We start from the raw sequence: 24,916 nt of genomic DNA, 5'->3' as shown, positions 1-24,916 counted from the left end.
GCTAAGTAGCCCGCAAATGACATCTCTGGGGTTTTCAGAGGGTGAGGGTTTTGCGCGCAGGGCTCTGTGGACTCTCTCCACTACCACACTATTAGCCCTGTCAGAGCCGAGCAGAAGCTCAAAAAGGGACCCCATGACTTTAAATAAATCTTCAGTATCTGCAGATTCTGAAAAGTTCCTGATTCTCAGGTTTCTCCTTCGGCTCCTGTTCTCCTGGTCTTCCAGGAGCAGAAGGGAGTTATTTATTGCCGTGCGATGAGTGTCCAGAGTGACCCTAACTGCAGTATTAAATGTTAGCAGTGCGTCTTGGTTTTGCTCCAGGGTCTCCACTCTATCTCCAATATGGCGGACCTCCGCCTTGATGACCGTCAGGTCGGCAGCTATAGGGGCCAGAGCCCTGGACAGAGCCTCGTCCAGATAGCTCCTAGTGAGGGTTGCAGGATCGCTCACCTCAGGGTGTAAGGGTTCCCTTGCATCAGTGGCGCCTGAGACCGGAGATTCAGAGCGAGGGAGCGGCGCTTCTTTCAGCTGAGGCGCCATTTTGGCAGCGCGCCCAGCCTGCTGCTGGGACTGACGGCTCACAAACTTCTCCATGCTCTGATGTGAGCTCTCCGAGGAAGGTGCCGTGTAGTCCAGAGAGTTCTTCGGCTGTATTTTCACCATACCGATGTGTTGGTGTGCAGGTAAATAGGCTTAGAAGAGGCTCGGTGGCGGGAGCTCAGCTCTCAAGCTTCCACCATCTAACGCGGTCAGGCTCCGCCCCCCACCCATAGAAGACTTATCAATAAACTGCAGTCATTGAGCATGGACTCCCATATTGTTGAGTGGATTAGGCAGTGGCTGAGTGACAGACAACAGAGGGTTGTAGTCAATGGAGAACATTCAAAACAAGGTAATGTTACCAGTGGGGTTCCACAGGGATCTGTACTGGGACCGATTTTGTTTAATATCTTCATAAGTGATATTGCAAAAGGCCTCGCTGGTAAGGTTTGTCTTTTTGCTGATGACACAAAGATATGTAACAGGGTTGATGTTCCTGGAGGGAAACGCCAAATGGAAAAGGATTTAGGAAAACTAGAAGAATGGTCAGAACTCTGGAAACTGAAATTTAATGTGGATAAGTGCAAGATAATGCACCTGGGGCGTAAAAACCCAAGGGCAGAATATAGAATATTTGACACAGTCCTGACCTCAGTATCTGAGGAAAGGGATTTAGGAGTAATTATTTCAGAAGACTTAAAGGTGGGAAGACAATGTAATAGAGCAGCACGAAATGCCAGCAGAATGCTTGGATGTATAGGGAGAGGTATAAGCAGTAGAAAGAGTGAAGTGCTTATGCCGCTGTACAGAACACTGGTGAGACCTCACTTGGAGTATTGTGCGCAGTACTGGAGGCCATATCTCCAGAAGGATATAGATACTCTAGAGAGAGTTCAGAGAAGAGCTACTAAACTAGTACATGGATTGCAGGATAAAACTTACCAGGAAAGGTTAAAGGACCTTAATATGTATAGCTTGGAAGAAAGAAGAGACAGAGGGGATATGATAGAAACTTTTAAATACATAAAGGGAATCAACTCGGTAAAGGAAGAGAGCATATTTAAAAGAAGAAAAACTACCACAAGAGGACACAGTTTTAAATTAGAGGGGCAAAGGTTTAAAAGTAATATAAGGAAGTATTACTTTACTGAGAGAGTAGTGGATGCATGGAATAGCCTTCCTGCAGAAGTGGTAGCTGCAAATACAGTGAAGGGGTTTAAGCATGCATGGGATAGGCATAAGGCCATCCTTCATATAAGATAGGGCCGGGGGCTATCCATAGTACTCAGTATATTGGGCAGACTAGATGGGCCAAATGGTTCTTATCTGCCGACACATTCTATGTTTCTATGTTTCCATTCCTCCGAACGCAAAAAGATAAAACATGCTCTATCTTTTTGCGGAACGGAGGGATCGCGGACCCATTCAAGTGAATGGGTCCACAATCCCCATGCGGCTGCCCCACGGACAGTGCCCGTGCATTGTGGACCGCAATTTGCGGTCCACAGCAGGGGCTTCACACGTTCGTGTGAACGAACCCTTACTGAAATAAATGAACTTTTGCACAATATTTAAATTTTTGGAGTTTCACCTGTATGTAGCCCTTAATAGGTTATTTTAAATCCACAGTGTGTGATGCCATTATTTGTCTCAACCGACATGACCTTGAAAATGAAACCAAACATCCTTGTGAAATCTGCTGATGCATTTGCCTGTGAAGCTTTGAACACTGTTGGATATACAGATCGAACTAGTGGATGTCTCACGCACTCTCTACAGGTAAAATCCATTATGCTTTGACATAAATTTCAAAGTTAGGGCTCATACACATGGCCGTATTTTTGGCCTGTGTCTGATCACCATTTTTTGCGGTTCAGATGCATTAATTTCTGTGGGACAGCAAAAAATTTAGACATAACATGGATGTCGTCTGTGTGCCGTCCTCATCCATGTGTCCGTCCAACAAATTATACAAGATGCCCTATTCTTTTCCATTTGGTGTAAAAATAGGCATCTCTACTACTGGGCCTGGAAAAAAAATAAAAAATCAGCATGCACATGGTGGGTATCAGTATTTTGCAAAATACATATGGCCATGTGTGTGAGGTATTAGATGCATTTTAGTAGTTCTCAACAGGTCCACTGGGTTGTTTCATGCTGTATGGTAAGGTCACTGTTAGTGTACTGACAAGAATATGACAGAATTGCGTGAAAAGCAATCCCCCAATATGTCTTATAACTATTCCTTTATAAACACATACTCCAATAATACAGATAGAGCTAAAGTTCAAATTCTTATCTCCCCATTTATCATATAAATTTGATCAATATATCTTTGTATTTTTTTTTTTTTTTTTTACAGAGTTATGCTCTAAGCTTCCTGCCAGAAAACCTTCTCAACTTTTTATGGACATCAGAATCGTCGAAGGATTATTTTGAAAATTTGAACAAAAGCTACAAAAATAAAGATAACTGAGTGGTATTTCTGCTGGCATACAGAAGCAGAACCAATACATTGTATGACTGTCTTATACAGAAAAGTTTAATCAACATTTTATTGTGAACAATTATGTGTTATTAATCTGTACAAAGAAAATGTGGTCATACACATGGTGGTCAAGAGTCTGCATTTATTAACATTGCCCTACAAAAGTGAGACTCAGAATAAGGGATTGCGACTGTGGCCCTCCTCCTGCATGCAGTGAGAAGTAAGGCCAAATAGGAAGGATCAAACCAGGCCCCCCACACAGGACGGAAGGGTTTCTGCCTAAACCCTTTTCAATGACCCTTGAGCCATTTTTCCACTGCCTCATTTGCAAAAAGTTGTTCCTTTAGACTCTAAAGTTTAGAGGGTAGAGTCCAGACCAAGTTTCACCTCCAGTAGAAGAGGAGATAATCCCAACTAAGGCCTCTTTCAGACGACCGTATGGCTATTTCAGTGTTTTGCGGTCCGTTTTTCACTGATCCGTTGTTCCGTTTTTGTGTTTCCGTTTCGATTTTCCGTATGGCATATACAGTAATTACATAGAAAAAATTGGGCTGGGCATAACATTTTCAATAGATGGTTCTGCAAAAACGGAACGGATACTGAATACATACGGATGCATTTCCGTATGTGTTCCGTTTTTTTTTTGCGGACCCATTGACTTGAATGGAGCCACGGAACGTGATTTGTGGGCAATAATAGGACATGTTCTATCTTTCAACGGAACTGAAAAACGGAATGAATATGGAGTACATTCCGTTTTATTTTGCGGAACTATTGAAATGAATGGTTCCGTATACGGAAAGCAAAAAATGGCCCGCAAAAACGGTAGTGTGAAAGAGGCCTAAGACTGAGCCCCCTCTTGCCCTGGGCCCTATAGCAGTCGCATGGTCTGCCACTATGGTAGTTACGCCCATGCATGACATGACAGTCTGTAGCTTTTACGGTAGTCTGGGCTTTAATAACAGTTGAGGGCACAGCTGAGTGCTACGCTCCTTTGGCTGTGATTGTCTCTCCTTGGAGAGGCATCTTAAGCTCATATTTCTACAGTTCCATCTTCAGCAGATGATGAGTGGAAGGGGCACAGCTCTTGGCTGAGAAATTCTGTCTCTTTGTCTCAGCAGGGCTGCATCTGCTATGAGGAGAGATGAATGTCTCATGTCAGGCTGCTGACCTGCCTCTGAGGTAGCAGCAGTTTATGGAGGGACACTGGACCCTGTGACTCCAGCCACTAGGCTTGAAGTGTGAGGCAGTAGAACAGTGCAAGCAGTTGCGATGACATCATCAAGACCTCTTATGCCAGGTCTCAGGCCGCACAATGATGTGTGGTCATGAATGCCTGCATCAAACCACCTGAGAGATGGCGCACGGTGATGTCATCACAACTGCCTGCAACAGAACGTGGCAACTTAGGCCTGGGGCTACTATAAGAGGCCTGCAGCTCAGATGGTGGGATGGAGCGTGAGCCAGGTAAGTGTTTTTTTTTTTTTTAACCCTTTCAGTACCGGGCCACTTTTCACCTTAAATCCCAGGCTGATTTTTGCAAATCTGACATGTCACTGTATGTGGTAATAACTTTGGAACGCTTTTACTTATCCAAGCCATTCTGAGACTGTTTTCTCGTGACACATTGTACTTCATGACAGTGGTGTATTTGTGTCAAAATATTTCATTTTTATTTATAACCAAAAATTTGGAAAAATTTGCAATTTTCTAAATTTCAATTTCTCTGCTTTTAAAAGATAGTGATACCTCCTAAAATAGTTATTACTTTACATTTCCCATATATCTACTTCATGTTTGGATCATTTAGCAAATTACATTTTCTTTTTTTGGGACGTTAGAAGGCTTAGAAGTTTATAAGCAAATCAGAAAATTTCCAAAACCCACTTTTTAAGGACCAAGTCTGAAGTCACTTTGTGGGGCTTACATAATAGAAACCCATTTTAGAAACTACACCCCGCAAGGTATTTAAAACAGATTTTACAAACTTTAACCCTTTAGGTGTTCCACAAGAATTAAAGGAAAATGTAGATGAAATTTCAGAATGTAAACTGCTGTACGGAAACACAGAAGAAAAGGAATGCCATAAGGTTTTTGGAAGGCAGATTTTACTAGGATAATTTTAAGTTGCCATGTCACATTTGAAGACCCCTGATGCATCCCTAGAGTAGAAACTCCCCAAAAAATTACCCCATTTCGGAAACGACGGGATAAGGTGACAGTTTTGTTGGTACTAGTTTAGGGTACATATGATTTTTGGTTGCTCTATATTACACTTTTTGTGAGGCAAGGTAACAAAAAATAGCTGTTCCTTGGCACAGTTTTTATTTTTTGACATTTACAATGTTCATCTGACAGGTTAGATCATGTGGAATTTTTATAGAGCAGGTTGTTACGTATGCGACAAAACCAAATATGATTTTTTTTGTGTCTCCATATTCTGAAAGCCATAGTTTTTTATTTTTTGGGCGACTGTCTTATGTAGGGGCTCATTTTTTGCGGGATGAGATGACGCTTTGAGTGGTATGGGGTATGATTTTGGGGTGTGTATGACTTTTTGATCGCTTGCTATCGCACTTTTTGTGATGTAAGGTGACAAAAAAATTGCTTTTTTTTTTTACACAGTTTTTATTTAATTTTTTTAACGGTGTTCACCTGATGGGTTAGGTCATGTGATATTTTTATAGAGCCGCTCGATACGGACGTAGTGATGCCTAATATTTGTAAAACTTTGGGACTTTTGGGTATCTGATCCCCTTTACAATGCATCACAATATTTCTGTATTGTAATGCATTGGCTGTAAGTGTATTAAACATTGTAATACACTTACAGCTTCGGGCTGCCTTCGGGTCCCCGTCACAGCAGCGCGGGGACCCTATGGCCACCCCGCACCCAGCAGGATCCCGTATGTGCCGCGGTCAGCGCTGACCCCAGCAGTGTAAGGGTTAATGCGCCGGCATCTGTGTTTTCACCGATGCTGGCGCATACAGCAGGGGTCCGGCTATCAGTGAATGCCGGACCCCTGCAGCTGATCGGGCGGGCGCAGCTCCTGCACCCGCCCGATCAGCCCGCAGTACATGTATAGCGCTGGGATTTCTGTCCCAGTTTCCAGCGCCGTACATGTACGGCGCTGGTATCCTACGGGTTAATATGTGTGGGCACTACGGGAGGGGGGGGGGCGCAAAGCATTACAGGGGGCACTATTGTACAGTGGGCATTATAGTACACAATATGAAGGGCATTGCTACTATATGGGGACACTTTTGGGGAGTAATAATTGCTATTGTGGGCACTATGGGAAAGAATTATTACTATTAATAGGACTTTGGGGAGGACTATTACTATGGGGAATTATCTGTATGGCATGATTATTTTTGCAGTATAGCGTTTGTGGGCATTGGGGAGCACAGCGTGCACAGTACTGGAGATAGCAGCAGGATAACAATGTTGGGGCATCAGGAGGGGGAGGATGATGAAAAAGTGAGAAACCTAAGATCTCTGTGTGGTAAACTCTGCAGAGATGAAACATGGCTGATAGATGTGGTGCACATTTGCATCTTTTTATATGCGCAAGTGGCATTTCTCCACCAGCCTCACTACATTCCCAGAAAAAGAAATCTTTTACGCCAGTTTTCTGCTGTATCAGAGATATCAGTATAGGCGCACGGAGTGCAGGATGCTGCGTCTAATTGATGACTTAGGGTATGCCTCGTTATGAATTAGTAATAGCATCCTGCAGTGCGCCTGGTTATCACAGACTGGTGTGACGAATGGGTAGAAATAAAAATATGTACGACAACAGTCAAGCAGATCAATGATCAGCAGGAGAACGTGGAAACAAAGTTTGCATTTTCACAGGCAGAACTTGCTGGTAGAGGGTTTCTTGTGTGCCTCCATTTAATACTTTTAGTATAATTACTCTCAAACACACACATTATCCCATTGGGATCATTAACAGATCTGTAAAACATTATAAACCGCACAAAAAAAGCAAGAGCCGCTCCTGTAATCACATGTGTGCGTTCTTGAACAAAGAAAGGTTTTTTCTTTTTTTGGAAATCCATCCGCTGATCCATTAGAAACAGATCTCAAAAAAAACAGAAAAGCCCTGATGTTTAGAGGGGACATTGTGCACCCTCCATGGGTTTAATCTTATAGTTTGCACATTGCTTGCGCCACTTTAGAACTGCTCTTTCGTCCCAGAGCTTTGCAGATGAAGGCCCCAGCTTCTGTAAGCTTCTTTAAATCAATGCCCTAGAAAAGCAGGAATTCAAACAAAGCAGTTACAGACCTCGCCTAAATTACAGCATTAACATTAAATATCATCATTATCGTCTTGGAAACGAGACAATCATAAAAAGTAATTTGTACGTACTGTGTGGATGCCTAGGCCTTGTAACATGTAAACGACATCTTCCGTGGCTACATTCCCAGAAGCTCCTTGTGCATAAGGACACCCACCTAAACCTGCAATAGAGGAATCCACCACCTGCACTCCCAACTGTCACAAAGGAAGAGACACAAAGTTATTATTCGCTATGCACAATCAATGTGTATCAGTATACTAGTGAGGGACCTATGAAGTGACTGCATGGTTATAGGCTGGTCACCACTAGAGGTCACTATATTCATATCACTCTACAGTGCAGATACATTTTAGTCATACAATTACAATATTGGGGTAACTCTAAGGCCCCTTGCACACGTTTACATTCCGATTTTTGCGTTCAGTATACGGAACCATTCATTTCAATGGATCCGCAACAAAAAATGGAAGGTACTTCCAATTCCATATTTCCGTTCAAAGATAGAACATGTACTATTATTGTCTGCATAACGAACAAGGACAGTACTGTTCTACCAGGGGCCAGCTGTTCCGTTCTGGAATGCACACGGACGTCATCCGTATTTTTTGCGGATCCGTTTTTTGCGGACTGCAAAATACAGAAAAAGCCATACGGTCGTGTGCAAGAGGCCTAAGGCATACTGATGTGTGCGGGACCCGGTGTATTAGAGTACAGTGATTGCCTCGCTGATACATCGCAGCCGGCGATGTATCAGTGTTAGCAGAGTAAAAATGTCAGCATTCGCCCCGTAAGACGCAGATGGTGCGAAAAATATGGTATATAAGGTCACATATTGCTGTATAGGAGGAAGGTAGTCAGGGCAGTAAGATATCTGCATGTAAGGGCTTGTTCACACGACCGTATGTATTTTGCGGTCCGCAAAAAATACAGATGACGTCCGTGTTCATTCCGTATTTTGCGGAGCGGAACGGAACAGCTGGCCCCTAATAGACATGTTCTATTTTTTGGCGGAACGGAAATACGGACATACGAAAACGGAATGCACACGGAGTACCTTCCCTTTTCTTGCGGACCCATTGAAATGAATGGTTCCGTATACGGTCCGCAAAAAAAAATCGTACGGACACGGAAAGAAAATACGTTCGTGTGCATGAGGCCTAAGAGTCAGCTGGGAGCAGCCTCAGGATTGTGCTGAAGACGGATTAAGGACACCTTCACAGACGTTTTTATTTATTTAATTTTTTTTTATTACAAATCACCTAATAATGTATATTGCAAAAATAATCACAATTCTCCTACACCAGGGATGCCCAACCTGCGGCCCTCCACCTGTTGCAAAACTACAACTCCCAGCATGTCCGTACATACTACAGTTATCAGCCTACAGCAGGACATGATGGGAGTTGTAGTTTTACAGTAGGTGGAGGGCCACAGGTTGAGCATCCCTGCCCTACACATTTAAAAAGGGCAGTTAATTTTTAAGAAAATAAAATATTTTTTCAAAGACAGAGCAACTATCATTGACATTTATTAAACTGTTCTTGCCACAGTGCACATATTACCTGCAGAGCCACGAGTATGTTTGCCAGAGCCTGCCCATACGTATCATGACAGTGAACGGCTAGCGCCTTGGCAGGAACTACATCCAGAACCGTGGTCAACATTTCACGCATGCTGCCAGGTGTTCCAACTCCAATAGTGTCCCCTAGGGAGATCTCATAGCAACCCATGGAAAACATCTTGTGTGCCACCTGACAAGAAGAAGAAAAAAAAAAAGCACAATATGATGTTTTGTAGACTGCAAATGGGATTCTTCTGCCGTGTGTAAGCCTTTATAATACAACGTACCTCTGCCACTTTACTAGGAGACACTTTTCCTTCATATGGGCAACCAAGAACACACGACACATACCTGAAATATCAACAGAAGTCGGGTAAATGCAGTCGGCGCAGTTTCATAATGAAAGCAAACATTACAGGGAGTCTGTCGCCACATTTGGACATTATAGACCGCTTAAATAGCATTCTGGAATAACTTTAGATCAGGGGTGCACAACCTATTTTGGTCTGAGGGCCGCATTGTCACATTGTTTTGCCTCCTGGGGCCACAAAAAAAAAAAAAATTTAGGGCTCTTTCACACCTGCGTTATTGTCTTCCGGCATAGAGTTCCGTCGTCGGGGCTCTATGCCGGAAGAATCCTGATCAGTTTTATCCTAATGCATTCTGAATGGAGAGAAATCCGTTCAGAATGCATCAGGATGTCTTCAGTTCTGGAACGGAACGTTTGTTGGCCGGAGAAAATACCGCAGCATGCTGCGCTTTTTGCTCCGGCCAAAAATCCGGAACACTTGCCGCAAGGCCGGATCCGGAATTAATGCCCATTGGAAGGCATTGATCCGGATCCGGCCTTAAGCTAAACGTCGTTTCGGCGCATTGCCGGAGCCGACGTTTAGCTTTTTCAGAGTGGTTACCATGGCTGCCGGGACGCTAAAGTCCTGACAGCCATGGTAAAGTGTAGCGGGGAGCGGGGGAGCAGCATACTTACCGTCCGTGTGGCTCCCGGGGTGCTCCAGAGTGACGTCAGGGCACCCCAGGCGCATGGATCACGTGATCACATGGATCACGTCATCCATGCGCATGGGGCGCTCTGACGTCATTCTGGAGCACCCCGGGAGCCGCACGGACTGTAAGTATACCGCTCCCCTGCTCCCCACTACTACTATGGTAACCAGGACTTTAATAGCGTCCTGGGTGCCATAGTAACACTGAAAGCATTTGGAAGACGGTTCCGTCTTCAAATGCTTTCAGTACATGTTGAAGGAAGTGTTATATTTAAATATATATGTATATATGCCCTGACATATATACATGTATATTGGCCCTTGACTGTGGGCCCGTCCAGGTGGGACCAGGGGATATACATGGAAATGCATGTAGGCCTCCTTGACAGGCATACATCTCTATGTATATATATATATATATATGTATGGATGGGCTTATTGTCACGTGTGGGTGTATGCATATTTGTGGATGTGCCCCAAACATCCATGATTGTGCATATACTTATAATATAACTGTATATATGTATATATATGTGTATGGATGTGCCCCAAGCATCCATACACATATAGTATAGGAACCAGATGTGCCGCCCCCCCCCCTCATGCATCCCTGCAGGGGATGAGAAGGTCTCCAGATGGCTGGACAATTATGTCCAGCCTCTGGTGACCTCAAAAGGCATGGGATCAATAGAGATCCGATGCCTTTTGGTATTTAACTATCCCCAACCGTTGGGGATAGTTAACATAACAGAGAGAGGAACAAACGTCCCTCCCTCTGTTATCTGCACACCTCCGGCGCGATAATTATCGCACCGCATGGTATGCAGATGCGCTACAGGCGGAGGATCAAAGGAACCCTCCGCCTGGAAGCGCGCTCCGGGATGCGCGGGCCGGCGCGGTGACGTCATATCACCGCGCCGGCCCACGTGTTCTGGCCGGCGGCGCGCACGTGCACGTCCGGACGTGCTGCCTCGGGAGCGAGCGCCGCCAAACTTAAATAGTCAGGCGGCGCTACGCTGAGGCACTTCTGTACAGAGCCCCAGCCGGAGAGGATCATCCCTGGACGAACGAGCAACCCCTGGACAACGAGCATTATACCTAAGTACCCCTCTGATACCCCCCTATTACTATATACCCCATTACTCCTTATATACCCCACTACGCTCACCCTCACTGTATACCCCATTACTCTCCCTCCCTATATACCCCACTACTCTCACTCCCTATATACCCCACTATATACCCCACTACTCTCACTCCCTATATACCCCACTACTCTATATACCCCACTACTCTCACTCCCTATATACCCCACTATATACCCCCCTACTATATACCCCACTACTCTCACTCACTATAACCCTACCCTATATACCCCTGGTATATACCCCTGGTAACCTTACCCTATATACCCCTGGTAACCCTAACCCTACCCTATATACCCCTGGTAACCCTACCCTATATACCCCTGGTACCCTACCCTATATACCCCTGGTAACCCTAACCTATATACCCCTGGTACCCTACCCCTTATTACCCCTGATAATCCAACACCCCTAGTAATCCCTTCCCTGATTTACCCTAATCACCTCCCGCGGTATATTTATGCTTTATGGTTGGCTTACACTCTAGTAAGACCACCGTCAACCTTCGTCTACCCCATAGGGATAGTTTATAGTACTAGGTGGGTGGGCTGTTAATATTGAATGTGTGTATCGTATAGTTAGTTTGTGGGTGGAATTGGGACTGTGTAGTGTAGTTGAGTACTGTATATCTAGTGCTGTATTGTAAATGTATTGCGTAGTGTATTGTTAATAAATACTGTTATATTTGTATCCGTCGGTAACGTGTAGTTATTGGCGATAGTTAGTTAGTAAGGCGCATGCAGCTAGTGTAGCGATCAGTGTAAGGCATAGTGAAGGTATTGTTATTATTATATAAAGGTATAAATAGGCGGAGTTATCAATAGACGGCTCCTCCTATTTATGAATATTAAGTATCAATATTTGCATAAATATTGGTGAGTAAGATCCCCCCTTTTACATTGGCGAGCCAGGCCCACTGCTAAGAATTTGTTTTCTGTGTTTGGTTTTGGCGAAAAGAATCGCTTACGCTGTGAACTAGTCAGGCGGGAGGGACGCGGTCAGTGGATTCTGAGCGTCCATTGCCTGATAGTTCGTATAGGTAAAGCGGTTTGTTCAATCAGAACCAGACACAGAGCAATCTCTACAGCAGAGAATCTAAAATCTTTTCTGATTTTTCTGTATTAATATTTTCTGATTCCCTTACACGCCCACTGGAGAAAAGTCATCACCTACACCACTGAAGAGAGAACCGTCGTCATTGAAGTCGAACATAAGTCGTCTGGCTGGTCGGGAGAAGGCGTTCCGAATATTGAAGGACCTCCTCCACGCAGCAACACAGCACAACAAACGACACCAATGAAGATGGCCTCTCGTCAAAAAGTAAGTATGAACTTCGCCACACTGCAACACCTCAGCAAACATAGCACATACAACCCCATCATTCCCACCACCTACAAATCCACTGAGCTGCTATGGTCCACTTTATTGGACCAGGCATACGCTCATGACAAACTCTGCATTAATCGCAGCATGTTTAAAAAAACCAAAAAACGGCTCCAAATGTTAGCCAAATTGGTTCACACCTTTGAGGATATCATTTGGAAGCCGGAACATCTGGAAACACTTAACAGCACGGCAAAGGCAGAGGAAGTTTCCAACACTGCAAACTTCCACTGCAATTGTTGTGTTGAGAACATTAAACAGTTACACACATTACAAACACAACTACAAGAGAAATCCCAGTGTACGGTCGAGAGGGGCAGGGAAATTTGCGTGTTAGAGTCTAGACTCTCGGACAAGGAGAGTTTCTACTCTGACATGGATAAGGAACTGCTCAGACTGTACACTGAGATAAACCAGTTCAGGAACAATACGGTATCTATGGATAACATGATTGTTCAACTTCGAGAGGACCTGGCTGCAAAAACGCAAACCATTGCGGATTTGCAGCAGGTCATCTCGAATCTGTCACGGCCTGGTGCTAACAGTATGGTGCCCACGAAACAGGTTTGTGTTTCGGAAACGGCACAGGGGGAGATAGCGGCGACAGCGCCAAGATCTTCCACGGATCAAACATCCGATACAGTAGACACTAGGGGACAGGTGGAACGGACGCTACAATTCACCCACACACCCAGGGAGAATAGTAGCAACCGATCCCAGGAACAGGGCAATGATTGGAGAGAGGAAAGTGGTTGGCCATTTACCACTTCCAATCCGCCAACGCGTCCGGAAAGACAGGAAGATTTTTATCCTAACCATTCCAGTATGGAAAGGATAAACTTCCTGTTACGGATCTGCAAGGAGATCCCAAAATACGATCCCAGTGTAGATCCGTTTACTTCATGTGATATCTTCGAGGGTCACTGTAACAAGTATTCAGTGGCTCACGAATATCGCATGGAGTTATTCAAGTTATGGTTACCTACACACCTAAACCAAAGGTATGAGGTAACGGGGAGGACGCAACCCATGAATGGACAGTTTTATGACAAGGAGGAACGTCTCTCCATACTCATGAGACTGGCAACGGGCCATTGGGACGTCACTCCGGATATCCTGTCCAAGTTCAAACCCACTATACATGACGAACCTCTGTCTATGTGTAGTCGGTTTGAAGCAATGTACAGAAGGGTTACGAAAGATCACGGTATTGGAATTCCACAGGGTATGATACGTATGTTTGTGGAAAAATTTCCATACCTTGACACTGCAATCCGGTTGAGTGCAGCTAGGGAGCCATCCCTCACGGATGCTGCTATGATTATTGAGCAGTGCAGACAGGATACACTGCTCAATAAGAAATCCGTCAAAGTGACGGAGCGTGCGCCTGTACACGATACATCTCAAGATGAACGGGTACAGCACACAAAAGGGAACTCGGCTATTCGCCCCACAGCCCCGCCATTGGAAAGGATGGGAGGCATTCGATGCTTCCTATGTTTACAATACGGGCACATAAAGAGGAATTGTCCACAATGGTCACGTAACAACCGGACAAATCCTGAGAGAACAGGCAATAATAACGGTTTCAAGATGAAACCTAATTATGCCAAACCAGTGGGGGAATATCTGGGACATTCACAGGTCCAGACACCAAAACGTGTGGCTGTTGTGAATGACCCAGCGCGTTCGGTAATGAGTGTGGAATCCCTGGAATCCACACGAAGGGTTCATAGCAAGAACCCACAAGTGGCAGTATGTACCTCACAGGTACCTACTGGGAGTCTGGTAGAAATTGATTGAAGATCAGGGATCCCTAAAGATCTGGCGCCAGTATGTCCCATCATACTGGATTCTTCAGAGAGACCCCACATAAAGGCCAAAATCAAAAATCAGGACGCCGAAATCATGCTTGACACTGGTGCGGAAATTTCCATTACCAATGTCAAACATGATTTACATCCCAACAGCCCTCAGTGTGTGGTGATCGGATTTGATCACCAACAAGGGGGGGTGAGGGCCCACAGAATAGAAGAAGTAATTGTCCAGATTACCAGTCACACGACCCTTAGGATCCCCATGTGGTATTACCCCGGTTCTGACAACATTATTGGAACCGACGTAATGACACAAAATGGGTGGATCTTAGATCTGGCAAATAGTATTGTATGGAAGGGTCCCAGACAATCCAAGGTGTTTGTCATCCAACGCCAGTTTCTGGGACCACCATTGCCAACAATAGATGACTCTACTGAAGTACTTGAACACAAATGGCCTGATATCTCACATAATCCAGACCTTGAGGCTATTGTGTATGAGTACCCCGATCTGTGGGCCCAGGGAAAAAACGATTGTGGCAGACTGATTGGTGTTCAGGTGGACATACAGGGTCCCGACCCTCCACCTCAACGCCAATACCGCTTTCCGCCAGAAGCCACCCATTCAATTTTGGACACCGTCCAAGAATTAAAAACTAGGGGGGTGGTCATAGAGGGCAATTCTAAATGCAACAATGCCCTCTGGCCAGTAAAGAAAAAGGACACCAATGCATGGAGGCTCACCATAGACCTCCGGGTCCTCAACAAATACACCCCAATGTCCGCTCCAGTGGTGGCACAGACTCCTGACATCATGGCCAGAATAAGCGGCAAAAGTCGCATATTCTCAACCATAGATGTTGCCAATGGGTTCTTCTCAATTGAACTCACTGAAAACTGTAGGTACAAATTTGCCTTTACAGTAGGGGACAAACAGTACATGTTCGGTGTACTCCCCCAGGGGTTCCACAGTAGTCCCACGTATTTCCACCAGGCATTGGCGGCCGTTCTGAGTGTATTCTCACGGCCGGAATGCCTTCTGCAATACGTGGATGACCTGCTCTTACACACAGAAACCATAGAAGAACACTTGGTTCTGTTAAAAGAACTATTGGGACTCCTGGCCAAGTCAGGACTCAAGCTGAGTCCCCACAAGGCAAATTTGGCCAGAACAGAGGTAACTTTCCTTGGAGTCCAAATTTCTTTTGGAGCCAAAGGAATCGTGGCAGCCAGAGTGGAAGCCATGGTAAAGTTACCTAGACCGGGCACTCTACAAGATTTGAGAAAATTCCTGGGAGTTGCTAATTTTATGAGGGAGTTCATAGAGGATTTTGCTGCCAAAGCAAAACCCCTCTATGAACTCCTCAGAGGAGAAGACCCCTCAATCAAAGGTTGGTCTGATGCACAGGAAGGGGCCTTTTCTACTTTGAAAAGGGACCTCTCCTCTGCCCCTGTATTGGCCACTCCCCATCCTGAAGGGGAAATAGCCATACAGGCGCATGCAGGGACGGAGTCTATCTCAGCGGTCCTCCTACAGCAGATAGGGTATGACACTAGACCGCTGGGATACTTCTCCAGGTTACTTTCGCCTGTTGAACGAGGGTTCGATGAGTGTGCCAAACAACTGGCAGCCATACACTATGCCGTCAAAACCACTGAGCATATTGTAGGCTTCAGGCCCCTCACTTTACAGACTCCACACTCTCCATTGGCCCTCTTGCTCCGTGATACACTCCCCGGAGTCTCCCAACAGAGATTCGGGAGGTGGATTATGGATCTCAGTGGCCGGAGTCTGCAGGTGAACCACAAAGCCAAGTATGTTCTGTCCCAGTTATTGAACCTAACTGGCACCGAACATGACTGTGGCCAACCAGCGCATATCAACGCGCCACAAATTTTCAGGACCGATAAACATCCAGAAGACAGAGTCATCTTTGTGGATGGCTCTCGATTTTTCATGGATGGGACCTATGTCACAGGTTTTGCTGTGCTGGATGAGACCACAGGTACCCAGAATCTGGTCAAGTTACCAGGTCACATGTCGGCACAGCGGGCGGAACTGGAGGCGGTCAAGGAAGCCTTGCTTCTTCAACCCCCAGGGAAACGAACTATATATAGCGACAGTTCATATGTAGTTCGTTCTCTCACCCTGCACCTGGACACATGGAAAAGACGAGGATTTGTGGATAGCCAAAACAAACCTCTGGCTCATTTGTCGGTCCTGAAAGAACTTTGGGAATGGGGCATGGCACACACGGCGGAAGCAGCCATCATAAAAATCCCTGCGCATCAGAAAGGGGATGAGCCTTTGACGTTGGGTAACAACAAGGCGGATGAATTGGCCAAACTAGCGGCAGTGTCTGGGATCCTTCAGGAAACAGACACTGAGCCGTTACCAGCCTACCAGATTGCAGTTCGTACCAACCTGAGTAAAGGCCCGGTGTCATTTGAGGAGGAACAAGCAAAAGATCCTCTTCTAATGACACACCTCACATCTCCACAGCATCCCTGGTCAATACAGCAGGGGATCCTGTGTTACGATACCGGTACACAGCAACTTCCTCTTCCTGTGGTTCCACAGCATCTGCAAGCAGAGCTAACCAGATTGAACCACCAACTGTTTGGACACCTGGGCCGGGATAAACTCTTGTCTCTCCTGAGAGACAAATTATACTGGCCGGGAATGTCCAACACAGTAGAGGAAGTAACACAACAGTGCCTGGTTTGTGCTCAGGTTAACCCAAGGGCGTCAGCCCTGAAGCCGGTGTTGCAGCGAGTTCCTCCTGCAGATGGTCCATGGTCCGCACTACAAATAGATTTTATAGGACCTTTACCAACAGGAAGTCGTAACTATCGTTACGCACTGGTGGTAGTGGATGTCTTCTCTAAGTGGGTAGAAGCCATCCCCACGGTTAATGATTCGGCTACAACCACTGCCCGTGTTCTCTGGGAACAGGTTCTGTCACGATGGGGTATCCCCAGATTGATAGAGTCGGACAGAGGGACCCATTTCACGGGTAAGGTAATGAAAGCACTTTGTGGTCTTTTAGATATAAAGCAAAGGTTTCACGTGCCTTACCACCCTCAGTCTGCGGGCATCGTGGAGCGGATGAACCGGACCATAAAAACACGACTTTCTAAAGCACTACTGGAGAAAGGTTCCTCATGGGTAACCTCTCTGCCAGCCGTGCTAATGGGAATCCGAGCTACCGAGGCTACTAGTACCGGTATCACCCCATTTGAACTAATGACCGGACGCAAAATGCCCCTATGCCTACCCAATGAACCCCTAGTGTCAGAACCAGTGAAGAACGCCATCGCCAGAGACCTGTTTCTCCAACAGGTACAACTAAACCTGAAGGAGTTATTGCCTCATGCAGCGATACGGCTACACAGACCGTATCTACAGGGGGAAACGCCAATGCCCTCTGTAGGAGAGCCAGTGATGGTGAAAATCTTCCGTCGGGCCGGCCCCTGGGATGCAAACTGGGAAGGACCCTATCAGGTCCTTGAAGTAATGGGTGACACCATGCTAAAGGTGCAAAGGCCGATGACGACCAAGAAAAAGTCACGTAGGCGACAGGGAGTTTTATGGATCCATATCGACCAGGCCAAAGCCACCCGAGCCTCCCCAACTCAATAACATGAACCCTCACAGAGTTGGGTGACCGGGGGGAGGGGGGGGTGTTTTGGTGGGGTCGAAGGTGGATCCATGAAGCTAATTACATTCACATTGAATTAACAGATCACGGGAGGGAGACTCACCAAGGTTACGACTAGCCTGAAAAGATATAGAAATCCTCTGAACATGGCATATCCCGAACTTGTGGTACTGGTGGTAAGCATGATGATGGCAGGTTCAACCTCTTTGGGGGAGGGCCTGGGAGTTAATATAGATATGGCTGACATATCTATGAATAAACCCGGCCTTTTAATGGTGGAATGTTTGGAGGGCAAAATCCTGACACCATACGAGAACTTTTCATTTACACCAGGACAGTGGTATCTGTATGGTTTCCAGAGGGAGAGTTTTGCCCAAGGTGTAATTCAACATTATACCCCTGTGGAGAATGTGTCTGCCATACAACATGATTTACATGCACTCTGCCTCAAAGAATTCAGACATTTTCGGGACTCTGACCCTACTCCTATGAGATCCTTAAGATGGGTGTCTAAGGACCCTCACTTACATCCTTACAAACAAGTGGAAGCCAACACTACCACAGTGTTGTGTACCAAGGAGGGGGTTCTGAGTCCCGAGGATGTCACGGGTGCAGAGTATAGTGGCTGGTATATCCTTAAAGCTACCTTCATAAGGAGGGATAGCCAAGATGGGCTGAGGGTAAGGACATATTTTGACAGACCCATTCCGGTAAAGGGCACCCTAAAAGCTTATTGTATGTTAAGAGATTCCCAGATGATTATCACTAGGGAATCCAGTTATGTTCAAGGACATGTGTCCACAGATTACATACGAACCAGTATAGTGATGCTAAAGTTAAACTGCAGTAACTCTGGCCAGGCCTTATGGAATGACCAGAGTGGTCCGGTAAAACTGGAAGGCTTTTACCGAGCCACCGTTTTAAAAGTACGGACAGATGCCAAGGATCCCAGGTATGCTCAGTTAAAGGGATCTCCATCCATACGGTCCTTTATGATCACCATCATGAGAGACAATTGTGTTCAGGAGGTGACTGGATATTATTTCGTCACCTATGCCCACTGGGAACAAGATACCCAGATGGTAACCTTGGACACTAATCCCTGGAGTTGGGATTTAGTGTGCAATGGGGTGGATACCCCTACAGTGGATGTATGGATGGACGGTACCCCTATGAATGAGGAATACCGGGGTAGGTATGTGTCTTCCGATTGGAAAGACCCCAGTGGCAGGGATATTAACTTTGACATCAATATAGATGGTTCGTTTAGATGGCCTTTTTGCGAGGCAGTAGATGAAGGGTGCTGGACATTTACACAATGGGCCTATCTGTCTAAATCCAAACCCGTAGGAAAACTAGTGCTACAGGTTGGAGAAAATGACCAATGGTATCCGTTCAGAGGTAGAGGGCAAGTTTGTGTAACGGTGGTAAGGATCCCCTATGAAGCGACAGGTCTACAACCTGTAAAAATGCATTTAGACTCTTGCAACGCCCCTATCCATCAATTGGCAGATCCTATAGCTCCTCAACTGTCCTCCCCATGGAAGATCATCACGGGGACAAAATTCGTCCTATTTACTTGGAGAATTTCTGTAGATGACTTCCGAGTCGACCAGTGGGATCACAGATGTGGGGAGTTTGTGAGGAACCAAATTGACATGATAAGAGGTTGGATAGAGGCAGGGCAAGAGGTAAGAAAAGACGATCTCATACATAGAAATCACCGGGGAAGAAGAGATCTGATAGCCATGGGACTAGGCGGAGGTGCATTGGGAGTGGGCGCCCTGAACACTATGGATATGGAAGTCCTGAGAGGTAAACTTGGGGATGTTGCGCGACACGCCGGAGAAGGATTCGAGACCCAGCTTGATGTAAACCACGTCTTAGAGGGTTTGCAGCATTCGCACATAGATGCCACTACCTCCCTATCTTCTGCTTTACGAGAGAAGTTTAGAAGGTTAGTTGTGGGTCTCTTGGAAGAACAGGATAGAGCTCAGCTCGCTCTGGCGTGTACGCAGGTCCAGAGTGAACTCTCAGGCAACCTTAAACATATTGTATCATCATTGTACGGCGGCCACTTCCCATTTAACCTCCGCCAACGGGTAAGTCCTCTTATATCTCCTTTTGCAGCCAATCACACCAACTGGTGGGTAGTCCAGTGGCACGGCTGTAGGAATCTCACTTGCACTGCTTCATCATTGGCTCCTGTATCTGGCCATCTTAGACAGGGTTACAGTGCAATTAACTTAGGGATTGTCATAAATAACCAGACGGTGCTTCATCCACAGCTCCCCCCGGGCGTTCTAACCTATGAAAGAGGCCATCCTTATCTGTTAGACACAGAGGGATGTTGGAAGAAAGAGGATGCTATCCTCTGTCAAGGTAGTCAGGATCGGGTGTTAAGACACCAATGTTGGAGCACCGAGGGGTCCTGTGAGATGAAGGCCAGCCCAATACCCTCCTCCCTTAAATACTTGGGACAGGGGTATTGGTGCTGGTACCAAAGGCAAAACATGTCTTATACAATCTATGGAACTAACTGCACTGAGAGAGGAGAGCTCCTCCCTGGAGCGTATTGCACCCTTAGTCCCGTCCTAGGTTTAGATGTCGCAGAGTTACAAGGAAGGACACCAATCACCCCGGAGAAGAGACTCGACATCCGCCCTGACGTACCCGTGAGACTCCAGAAGATCCCTCTTGGCTTTGGGATAGAACTCAAACATCTCCTGCTAGACTTCAGCCAAGAAGACGAAATAATTAAGAATCTTCGAGAAACAGAGAAACAGGCCACCATCCAACTGATGCACGACAAGAATAAAATAACGGCAATCACAACTGCGTTGGACAAAGACTCCAAGATCTCCTGGTGGGAAAGTCTGTTCGGCTACAGTCCAAAGGCAACATCCTTCTTCAACCTATTGATTCATCCGGTGATAGTTCTTCTGGTTCTGGTAATCATCATGTACACGGGACTGTGTCTAATCTACAGGAGGGTCAAGAGACTTGCGGACCAACTAAACCAGAACCAGACAGAACTTCACGAAGTTAATCGTAGGAGGCTCAGGACTTAGCTCCAACAAAGTCCTGGAGCCAGAGATCGCATGGACATACTGTTTCCTATGAGGGTCGGGATGAAAAATCCAAAAGCCATCCTGTGACCTCATAGTATTGTGTGTGGGGGTGGGGGTATATAAATATTGTGTTGTAGTAGGTTTTTCCTATGAGGGTTCAGGGTGAACATCCAAAGCCATCCTGTGACCTCATAGCATTATGTACATGTATATCACGTATTGTAGTAGATTTTCGTAAGAAGGATAGGGGTATAATCATAGGCCACCCTGTGACCTCATCATATTGTGTATAGATTTACATTGATTATTTGTATATATGTGTCCTCATGTACCCATGGACACTCTAGGTGTAGATGTGCGACAGCCATACTACAATATGGCTGGACGCACACTTGCATCCTATAGTCGTTTCCCCAAGGACACAAAGGTCTGTTAACTACCAGTGTCTTGGGAGGTATAGAGAGTAGGCCAAGGCATGAGTCTCTATGGGTACTCACTGAATTGAATTGGGCTGTATTGGGAGGGATATGACATGTTCGTGTGAGTGGGGTAGAGTAGATTCCCTAGGGTCAGGCCCCTCATCTACTAAAGTATTTGCCGCTTCAATATCGACAATGGTGACTTTTTGTAGGGGTTGGATTGAATGATGGTAGTGCGGGGTTCTTTCCCGCAGGTAGAATTTAGGTACTATGACATCACCTCCCCCCCCCAGAAAATCTGACCTGCCTTGTAAAAACCTATGTATCTGTCCATGGGAGAACCTCTCTAACAACTCAGTCTTCAATTAAGATGAAAATCATACTGGTGTTAAAAGGTACGGCCGTCCATACCCCATAAGGAGGTGCTACATGAATTACCGGCACTAACATTGGGGGTAACGGACGCCAGAAGAACAACAATGGCCAAGAGAGAGACTGCAAACAGAAAAAGATTGATGGTGCACTGGTGTGGTGCACCAATTGATACCTTCCGGCGCAAAAACACGACCTCGGTGGATAGATAAGGGGGTCTTTTATTGATGATAGACAACGCGTTTCGGAGTTGGTACACTCCTTTTTCAAGTCTAGGAAATCACAGGTTTAAAGGGGTGGAGGTTTTTTGGTACAGAATAAAAATAAATGACATTATATAAAATGTATACACGTGTTAAAAATGGATTAGGAGTAGATGTGCACGTAGCAATCTGTGCGCATATACAAGTCAAATAAAACGCAAGAGCACTAAAATGCGTCGTTTGGAGAAATTGGAATTGTCCACACATGGATGATAACACAAATGAGGACGGGTAAGGAGTTGATAGTATAGTAAATTAATATTATGACGTGATAAAACTAAAATAAATTAAATTAAAATAAAATAAAATACATAGAGAGATGTGTGTATATGGGGGGATGCATGCAAAAACACATGCAAGCGCATGCGTGGCCGCATGTGTAATTACATATAGGGCTGGAGTCACTTTTGGAAATAAAAAGTTAATTAATTAAAATAGGCTGGAGTGCCATAGATATGGTGGTATATATCATATATAAATCAATAACGATGGTCATCATAAACGATACCACAAATGTGATGGTGTAGCTGATAGTAGTGGTCGGATCGCTGTGTATACACATCTATAAGATGTATCCTAGTTTGGCATGGAGTATGGAGATCTATACGTGCATAGTAACAATAATAACAAGCATGCACATATACAAACAGATGTGCCCACACCTGCACAAGCATGATGGACACAGGAGATATAAGCATGTACACAGATGTGCCCATATCACAACCATGTATAGTAAAAAGCATGGCCAGGGCAACCAGATGAGACTGGGATTGCTGGTCCCACATTAATTCAAACAATAGGAAGGAAAAATAACCAATGGATGATTAAATAGCTGTATAAGTCATAATGCAATAGCCTGAATGAATGGGGGAGATGCAGCGATTGGTATACAGATGGTTCAAACCACTGTAGGATACAGACAGTGCCGACCGGAACGGCACAACTGGGGAGTGAGCCTAAAATGATTTGAATTAGCAAGGTGGGCATGAGGAGATGTGGAGCACATGGCTGCTGTTCTTACCTGTCGGGTCCGTGCTGGGGCTTGGAGCGCGGCCTTGCACGCCTGCTGGAAGGCGCGCTCAGAAGAGCAGGAGGGAGGGGGCGGAGCTTGAGGTTGACAGCTGTTCAGTCTGTCGGCCCGGAGCTGTCTTAGTGAACAGCGCATGCGCCGAGCGCTGTGTGAAACGCTGGCTCTCTGAGCCACAGGGAAGGGATCGCTCTCAGGGAACATACCCAAGAGGGGTGATAGCTAAATGGGGGACATGAGTGGGGGGGAGTGGTGTGGGGTGGTTTGGAGGCTAAGGGCTGGTTGGGTGATGTGACTGAGAGTATTGGGCAGTTGTGGACTGGATGATAAGGGAAATATGTGATTGGATGGACATGTAAGTGTGAATGTTGGTGGGGTGGGCACAATTGGAATGGGGGAGCATTTGTATTGCCCTGATATATAGATAACTGGTGTAGGGATGAGTATACAACATAGAGGGACTGGTAGGGGGCTGAGCCAGTGGGATGGAACTGGTGTATGGGTACGTGGGTATATATGGGTGATTGGGGGTAAGGGATGATGGCAGGAGGGCTGTGTGCTGAAGGGAAATAATCCTATGTAAAGGGTATGTCGACAAGAGGTATGGGGTGGATGGCAAGTGGCAGCTGGGGAAATTGGTGGTAGAGAACGTGTAGTGTGGTGATGGTAGGGGCTGCGGGAGATGTGAAGTGATTGGAGCATAGCTGATAAGGCAGTGGGCTGATAAGGAAAAATGCATGACCCAGAGCTAGTGGTTGGGAGAGGACTGGTCAAAAACAGTTACTCTCCAGTGATTCGTTTAAACCGTAAGGTTCTATGGTTTGCATTTTGAAAATCCAAAACATTTCTTTCCGTCTCAATTTCTGGAATCTGTTTGAGTGGGTAACCGGAATTTGTTCAATTGGAGTTATGGAGAGGTTTGTTGGGTCTTTATTATGGACCTGGAGGAAATGTCTGGACACACCATGTTTGGTGTAACCATTTGAGATATTCCAACGGTGGTTATTGATCCTTTCTCTCAATGCTTGGGTGGTGCGGCCTATGTATTGTAGTCCGCATGAGCATTCTAATAGATAGATGATATAGCTTGAGGAGCAATTTAAGAAGGATTTTATCTCAAATTGCTCTCCTGTAGAGTTGCTTGAAAATTTTGAGATCCGAGAGGAAATATTCAAGCAACATTTGCAACGGCAGTGTCCACATTTATAACTTCCGAGTAGTTGGGGGAAGAAAGAGATCGGATTTGTTGTGTTCTTTTTGCAGTCCCGTAGACGGCTTGGAGCAATAATATTTTTAAGCGTTTGGGCCCTCCTGAATGTTAATTGGGGTTTTTGTTGAATGTGTTTTTTCAAAAAAGGATCCGCCTGTAAGATATGCCAGTGCTTATTGAGGGTATTCCGCAAGGTATTGTGATTGGTATTATATGTCGTAATGAAGGCAGATTTGAATTTTTCTGCGGCTTTTGAGTCACCTGGTTTGGTTGAGCATGAAGTGAGACACTCTGTTTGGGTGTACCCCTCAGCTCGCTGGTATGCTGCCTCTATAATTTCCCTAGGGTACCCTTTCTTTTGGAATCTTTTTTTGATTACTTGGCTCTGGTTTCTGAAATCTTCATCCTTAGTACAATTTCTGCGTATGCGCTTAAACTGACTGAATGGAATGTTGTTTTTCCATTTTTTGTGATGGGAACTCTGGTAATCCAGATAACTGTTTCCGTCAACTTTTTTGAAAAAAGTTTTGGTCTTAATGACGTTTCCTTCTGAGGATATGAACAAATCTAGATATTCTACGGCCGTCTTTGAGTAATTTGCGGTAAAGGTGAGGTTAAATGTATTGTTGTTTAGATGAGACGTGAAACT

The 24,916-nt window shown here is 45.5% G+C and overlaps 2 protein-coding genes across 3 annotated transcripts in view; one reads left to right on the top strand and one right to left on the bottom strand.

Moving 5' to 3' along the window:
• Positions 1-3,351, top strand: part of LOC120985580 (very-long-chain 3-oxoacyl-CoA reductase-like) — a 95,456-nt gene extending 92,105 nt beyond the window's left edge. Inside the window, exons 10-11 of the mRNA XM_040413596.1 lie at positions 2,170-2,319; positions 2,903-3,351. Of these exons, the coding sequence (XP_040269530.1) occupies positions 2,170-2,319; positions 2,903-3,016 (264 nt within the window). The 3' untranslated portion in view covers positions 3,017-3,351. The remainder of the gene's footprint in view (positions 1-2,169; positions 2,320-2,902) is intronic.
• A 2,547-nt stretch (positions 3,352-5,898) lies between these two features.
• Positions 5,899-24,916, bottom strand: part of LOC120985579 (hydroxymethylglutaryl-CoA lyase, mitochondrial-like) — a 58,631-nt gene continuing 39,613 nt past the window's right edge. Inside the window, exons 6-9 of one of the 2 annotated variants that reach the window (XM_040413595.1) lie at positions 9,185-9,248; positions 8,899-9,087; positions 7,405-7,530; positions 5,899-7,283 (exon numbers count right to left, since the gene is read on the bottom strand). In XM_040413595.1, coding sequence (XP_040269529.1) covers positions 7,182-7,283; positions 7,405-7,530; positions 8,899-9,087; positions 9,185-9,248 — 481 coding nt within the window. In that variant the 3' untranslated portion in view covers positions 5,899-7,181. The remainder of the gene's footprint in view (positions 7,284-7,404; positions 7,531-8,898; positions 9,088-9,184; positions 9,249-24,916) is intronic. The other variant, XM_040413594.1, reaches the window with a different exon arrangement.

This window comes from Bufo bufo, chromosome 1 (assembly GCF_905171765.1).
Source record: "Bufo bufo chromosome 1, aBufBuf1.1, whole genome shotgun sequence".
In the NCBI taxonomy this organism is placed as follows: Eukaryota; Metazoa; Chordata; class Amphibia; order Anura; family Bufonidae; genus Bufo; species Bufo bufo.
This window is presented reverse-complemented; position numbering and strand designations above follow the sequence as displayed.